Here is a 6,571-nt window from a genome sequence, read left to right as displayed (position 1 = left end):
TATATATATATATATATATATACTGTATATACTGTATATACTGTATATATAAAATCTAGTCCAAAGTTCCATGTGCCTACCTGTAGGTAGAGCTCCTGGTGGGCAGTAAGAGCCTCCCCCAGAGGAACCACCATCTTCTCCACACTCCGCTGGTGAGAATGAGCCTGGATGTCAGGGCTCTCTTCAGAACGCAGCTCAATGTGGGAGATGAGCAGATTGGAGATGACAGACTGGACTGACTGCAGGCAGGAAGTAGGTGAAGGAAGGTGCCATTAGATTTTACTAAGAGTTAAACTGTTAATATATATGACAGGTTAGTATAAGGTATCAACACGTTCTGATTCTTACCTTTGAATCACCTCCTGGTGTAGCACTCAGTGCCAGCACACGGAACTGTAGTGTCTGACTGGTGAGTTGTCTGATCACCTGAAAAGCAGTGAAGATCAGACAAAGCAGTATTATAAAGCATTTCAACACAAACAATCCTGCAATGAAACAGGACAGAATGTATCACCTCGTCGAGTACATTTGTACCTGACAGTAGGCATGGTTCCCCAGTGCTTTGTGGGCTTCATCGATCACCACACACTTGACCTGCTGCGCTGGACACGTGCCTCTGGACAAATCATTCACCATGACCTGAGGGGTGAGGAAGAAGACACGCTTGGACCTCCACACTTCCTGTCTCTGCTTGGCTGCGGTGCTGCCTGCAGAGGGACACAGTAGATGTTCTATGAGTGAGCCGTGTCAGACGCTTGGTTTAGTTCTCTTTGTGGAACACTGAAAAGATTTAGCAAGATGCTAGGTGCCTGTGAAAAGATTTAGCAAGATGCTAGGTGCTTTGTCAACAACCTGCCATGTTGTTTCTTAAACCAGACCTGTCTAAATGGCTAACGTGGCCCAAAGACATTGTGGCATATGTGGACCAAACTTCTTGTGACAAGAGCAGGAGACTTGTGTGTCTTTCTTTCACCTGTCAGCTCGGCCATGTGATCCTGTGGGATCCCCATCACTTTATAACAAGCCTCGATCTGCTGGGCCACCAGGGGTTTGGTTGGAGCCATGAAAACAATCTTCCCTGAAGGATACCAGCGGTAGAAGTTGTACATCACCACAGAGGCTATGAAGGTTTTTCCCAGACCAGTGGGCAGACACACCAGAGTGTTCTGAAACAGAGCAGCCTCTGACATATTCAGCTGGTACTCCCTGAGGGGGTAGTTGGTAGGGTAGATCCATACTTTGGCTGAGGAGCCGTCAAACCCAGGGAGCTCTGGAAACGTCCTACCACTCAGTGGGACTGGAGAGAGAGACCTGCTCTCTGCTTCCACACAGTTTTCATTTAGAGTCAAGTTTGTAGCATTTTCACACTGCAGGTTCTTTTCCGCCTCGTAGACGGCAACCACCATAACGTCATCGTCGTCATCTTCACAGTCAAACGCAGTAGATTCATCTGGCCTCACCGTGGTGTCTGGTGTGTTTGTCGAACTTTCTCCATATTCAGTCCACAAAGGATTTAAAGAGGTGTGTTTTGTTGCAGCTACTCGAACTGTGCTGCTGTCATGTGTTGTTTTCCGCCGTTTTTCGCCCACATTTTGGGGCTTCGCTGCTTTACTTTGTGAGACCGCTGTTCCCCAGGTCTGGAACAACGTCCTCTGGTTGGAGCCAGCGTCCATTCTCCTCAGCTGTGGCAATAAACTTAAATAAAAGTGCCATGTGATTAGCAGCAGCTATGTGGCGAACTGAACATGATGTCAACATAAGGCACTTCCGTCAACGAGTTTTCAAAATAAAACAACACGCTGTACTGCGTTTTTATTCAATCATTTAACTTACGGTTTGAACAATATATGTAAAATTGAGTTTCAATTGCAATTAACCCCATATTTTAGATAAGTATAGAAATTTGGCGAGATATAATTTTTGCTCGCCGTGATATTTCCATAATGACCTGAGTTGCGTGTTTTGGGTTCACACCGGAACTTAATAAAAGTTTGACTTCTTCTGCCGCTTTCCGGGTAATGCTTCTAGGTTACCATAGCGATGGCCAGAGAGGACACGGTGTTAACTCACTTTCAGGTAGTGTTTATTTTAAATTTTGAGCCACCGTTCTATTATAGTTTTATACCCCGAGTAACTTTTTTTAACATGTATTGACCGTTGCTAGTCCTTGCTAACGGTTGAAGCTAGTCATTTGTTGCTAGTCTTTTACGTACGAATGACCATCTCCTTTCGTTACTGTTTGTATTTATGTGCAGGCACGTGCACGCGGCTTTTTGGTGCGTAGAGAAGTGGGTCGTGCACGAGAAGACTTTGAAGACATCGTGAATGAGATCGACGGTGATTTGGCACATGTGCTGTGGAGCAGGACAGTCATCCCTGCACCGCGCTTTACAGACGTAGTAAGTCACCTAACGGCTAAATGTTTGTGTTCGTGTGCTTGTAATTGGCAACTCAACAGTACGGCTAAAAGCTTGACTGAGAAGTTTAAACGTTCTCTGTAAAAATCCAGAAAATAATAATATAACAATTATTCGGCTTTAATAATACAAGGAAATTATTGTGTCCAAAACTCACAGCAAAAGAACCCTACATTTTCCTGGTTATGGTCCTGAGGCCAAAGTTGAAGTTACCACCACATTTTACCATGCAAACACCTTTCTCTTCTTCCCTCACTCATCAGGATGACCCATATGTACCCAGCAGTGATGTCAGTAAACCTACAGATTCAGGAGTGGACGTCAGCACGAGTCCCCAGAGCTCAGCAGCATGGGCAGCATCCTTATCACCAAAGACAGGAGGAGATCCTGCTCTTCTTCTTCTACAAAAGACGGTACCAGAGAGAGATGACTCACAGAGCAGAGACCTTGCCTGTCATTCACAAGACTGTTTCCATAACAACCATGTTGAGGTCAGCGAGCTGGACCTGAGACGGAGAGGTCAGGAGGGAGATAAAGATGTAACAGACGTGGAGAGCACGGGAAACTCCACCAGCAACTGGGGCAGTTTGGACCTGGATGTGAACAACATTTGCTCTCACCCAGGTGAGGGTTGTACCTCTTACCCCCTGTTGTTTTTGGTTTGTAATTGAGTTATAATCTTAAGGTATGGGTAACGGCAAACATACTGTTGAAATCAAACATCTTGTGTCTCAAAATGATAGAAAAAAAGTATATTTCGTTCCATTTTCCAAAAACACATAGTTTCATCTATGTTGTGCCAATTGTCCACAGCCTAAAAAGGGGGTAATTACTATGTTATATAATTATATTTAAAGCTATATATATAATGCTAAAAAACTTAAAATGTCTGAAAGTTAATCCGTTTGGAAATTTCAGTTTGTCTCCATTAAAAGTTGCTGCGATCAAAGGAAACAACACATCAGCTGCTGTTCATCAAAATCTAAATTATATAGGTTGCATTTACCTGTTCATCAACTTATTTAAAAAAAATCTAAATTATATAGGTTGCATTTACTATTAAGGCTACAGGAATTGGCATGAAGGGAAACATGTATATATGTCATTTGATCACAGGTCTGCGTCAGTACTGCTTGGCTCAGGATGTGCCCCAAACTCCAGAGGGCCTTCGTCTCCACAGAAACACTCTGACCATGGAGCTGGTCTGGATCCAACAGGCCATTGACAGCAGGAAAAAGGTAAGATGGAGGGAGGGACAGAGATGTAGTGTTTCCTATGCTCTTTCAGCAGTGGCAGTCTCCTGCTGTAAGAAAATTGCCTTCACTGCAAGCCAGAATTTATTCAGCTGCCTGGAAAATAAGTCAGTGTAACAATAGAGCTACGAGGTAGCGTTTATTTCTCTGCTGCCGATGCTGTATTGCGTTCACTAAGCATGTATAACAAGAAACCGTGTATAATTTCATCCTTAAAACTTGGTATCTATGGATTGAGTGACGGTAATGTATAAACCTTTTCCCAACAGTATTTGTCATTGAAGAACAGGCTGACGGTGTCTTGACAGCGAGCTCTGACTCAATGGAGGGAGACTGATGTCCTGAAGACAGTTGTCGGTCAAACGCTGCTTTGAAAAACGAATCATTATGTGCTCGATCAGTCACGTATACACTTTATTTTTAATGCTGTCAAACTGTATGTATGTACTTGAATAAATGCTATTTTTCTAACGCGTCTTTTCCTGGCTTGTTTTTCTCTATGCTGTGGTTTCACCCCTTTTGTCCTGCTGACATAAATCATTGGAGGCTGAGGTAGTTAACCATTGTGTCGGAAGACACCATTGTAGACGCGTCAGTGGGAGGTTTCCCAACTCAAAACAAGTTTGTGTTTTGTTGTGCAGAAGCTCAAATTTCTCATTCGGAGAACGGCAAACGTGCGCTCACTCTTCACAATCAATCTATAAATATACACGCACGCGAGAATCAACTCGGCTGCTGCTGCTGCCGCGGCTGCTGCTGCCGGTTATTGTGTCATACCAGGGAATGTACCGGAAGAAGCCAGAGAAATACAGTAATAATACACTAATGAATTCTTCAAGGCATGCTAAATATTGTCAAAAACAAAAAAATTGTCAAAAATAAAAAAACATTTTTCATATTTTTCAAATTAATCAAAAAACTAAAAGATAAGTTGAATATTACTTTTGTTAGCAGAAAAATTGTCAAAAATAAAATTAATTTCAAATTCAAATTCAAATTAATCAAAAAACTAAAAGATAAGTTGAATATTACTTTTGTTAGCAAACAGGTAATTTTCTTTTCGGGAATGGACTGAATGTAGCAAAACAGCTTAAACGTAGCCAACAGAAAAGATTGAAAGTAAGATATGAACGAGTAAATATAAACAGATAAATGGAAAAGTCAAGTTTAAATTGGAAAGGGATCAAAATGAGTGAACTAAGAAAAAGTAAATAAAAAACAGACTATATATAGTAAAAAAAAACTTTTTTTAATGTAATAAAATCAAGTTTTATAAATAGTAAACATTTAACACCCTGATGAAAAAAAAGATGGCTTCAATAATGTTGTCACCTGGTTCTTGAATTTGTACTAGGTAGTAATTCAATATTTCCACCAATTTAACTTTGTTTTATCCAGATAACAGTTGACGCTCAGTTACTGTTATCGATCTGTTATTGGTTCGGTGAATTCCACAGCCAGCCACTGCTCTGTCTGTGTCTTTTGTTGTGGTTGCAGCTGATGGTTTGACCCGCGCAGCCAGTCATTGCTGGTCATGCTGCCATAGCAACCAGGAAATACTCACCGCCATCAGTAGTGCAGTGTGTGTGTGTGTAAGTGTGTGTGTAGTGAAGGAGAGGATCAGAACGTGGCGAGTGGGAGTCCAGACAGCACAACAACAGTCAGCAGGGACTCATTTTCACCTTTGCCTCATCTCTGTGCTTCATCTTCCAGCAGACAGACTGACCAACTGACTGATTCAACAGTGTGAGTACGAACTGGACCTCTGTATTGTTGTGTTCCTGTTGTATGAGTGTGAATGAATCTGATGTTTGAAACTCAATTCAATTCACTTTTTGCTTTTTAACACTTACAAATATTTGAACTTTGACACTGAAGGGTAGTTTAGAAATGGCTGGGAGCACCGCAGCCACTACTCTTCTGCCGCCTGTGAAGAGTGTGGTAGTATACAGGAATGGAGACCCCTTCTACAGTGGACGTAGGTTTGTGGTCAACCAGCGACAAGTGGCTACCATGGAGGCTTTCCTGAATGAAGTGACCCTGACCATTGGAGCACCACTGGCTGTTAGGAACTTGTACACGCCCAGACAGGGCCACAAGGTCACAGACCTCCAGGACCTTCAGACCGGAGCCCAATATGTTGCTGCTGGCTTTGAAAAGTTTAAAAAGCTGAAGTGAGTACAAGAGAAAAAAAACTGACCTTGGGAATCATTCTGTTGTAGCTAATGCTAAAGGTTACTCATTATATTAAGAAATGAAAATTCGTGCCACAATTGTCATTTGTAAGTGAATTTTTTTAAATCTTTCAAGAAAACTTCTTTCAAAAGAATAGTAACATTCAAGGTGCAAAATAGGGAAAAAAAGAAACTAGGCTACGACTGAAAAAACCTACTTGTAGGTTATATGAAAACATACACAGACAACACCAGGCTATACTTTGATACAAGCTAACATACACAACACAGAGAAGAAATATACGTTTTTAATGGATATTTTAAAATGAGAAGAAAATAGCCTCTAACGGAGCTAATGTTAGCATCTTGTGTAGCTTTGCTAATCACAACAACATTGTTTGGCATTGGCTAAAGACAATTAATGAGTACAGTAAATAAGTAACATAATATTGTTAGCCATGTCTTTTTCTGAAAAACATGAGAAACGATTAGTAAAAAATTAGCAGAAAAATAAAAATAAAAGTTAAATCCAAAAGATGTGATCACTTATTTGTTGTGACAGGCTTCTGACATATATGCTTGATTGTTGTTATTTTTCTTTTACATACAGCTATATAAACGTGGGGTCTAAAAAGCAAGGTGTTGCTGTTCGTGATGAAACCCAGGTAGGCTTTTATTTAGTCCTGTGGCAGAGAACAGTCTATTACTCATTAATCACAGTCTAACC

The 6,571-nt window shown here is 41.2% G+C and overlaps 3 protein-coding genes across 5 annotated transcripts in view; 2 read left to right on the top strand and 1 right to left on the bottom strand.

Moving 5' to 3' along the window:
* fancm (FA complementation group M) overlaps nt 1–1,995 on the bottom strand; it is a 31,483-nt gene extending 29,488 nt beyond the window's left edge. Inside the window, exons 1-4 of the mRNA XM_008308840.3 lie at nt 974–1,995; nt 535–707; nt 349–426; nt 81–239 (exon numbers count right to left, since the gene is read on the bottom strand). Of these exons, the coding sequence (XP_008307062.1) occupies nt 81–239; nt 349–426; nt 535–707; nt 974–1,673 (1,110 nt within the window). The 5' untranslated portion in view covers nt 1,674–1,995. The remainder of the gene's footprint in view (nt 1–80; nt 240–348; nt 427–534; nt 708–973) is intronic.
* Nucleotides 1,447–4,165, top strand: iqcc (IQ motif containing C). Its single transcript, XM_008308859.3, has 6 exons — nt 1,447–1,521; nt 2,029–2,076; nt 2,256–2,399; nt 2,681–3,041; nt 3,534–3,655; nt 3,940–4,165. The coding sequence occupies exons 2-6, from the start codon at nt 2,041–2,043 to the stop codon at nt 3,973–3,975; spliced, it is 699 nt and encodes a 232-aa protein (XP_008307081.1). The 5' UTR covers nt 1,447–1,521; nt 2,029–2,040; the 3' UTR covers nt 3,976–4,165.
* Nucleotides 4,166–5,098: 933 nt separating this feature from the next.
* Nucleotides 5,099–6,571, top strand: part of dcdc2b (doublecortin domain containing 2B) — a 7,348-nt gene continuing 5,875 nt past the window's right edge. The window contains exons 1-3 of one of the 3 annotated variants that reach the window (XM_025059620.1): nt 5,099–5,416; nt 5,549–5,844; nt 6,455–6,509. In XM_025059620.1, coding sequence (XP_024915388.1) covers nt 5,561–5,844; nt 6,455–6,509 — 339 coding nt within the window. In that variant the 5' untranslated portion in view covers nt 5,099–5,416; nt 5,549–5,560. The remainder of the gene's footprint in view (nt 5,417–5,548; nt 5,845–6,454; nt 6,510–6,571) is intronic. The other 2 variants (XM_017033936.2, XM_025059613.1) reach the window with 2 other exon arrangements.

Source organism: Cynoglossus semilaevis, chromosome 1 (assembly GCF_000523025.1).
Source record: "Cynoglossus semilaevis isolate Cse_v1.0 chromosome 1, Cse_v1.0, whole genome shotgun sequence".
In the NCBI taxonomy this organism is placed as follows: Eukaryota; Metazoa; Chordata; class Actinopteri; order Pleuronectiformes; family Cynoglossidae; genus Cynoglossus; species Cynoglossus semilaevis.
Note: the sequence above shows the minus strand (reverse complement) of the source record. Positions and strands in the feature narration are given on the sequence as shown.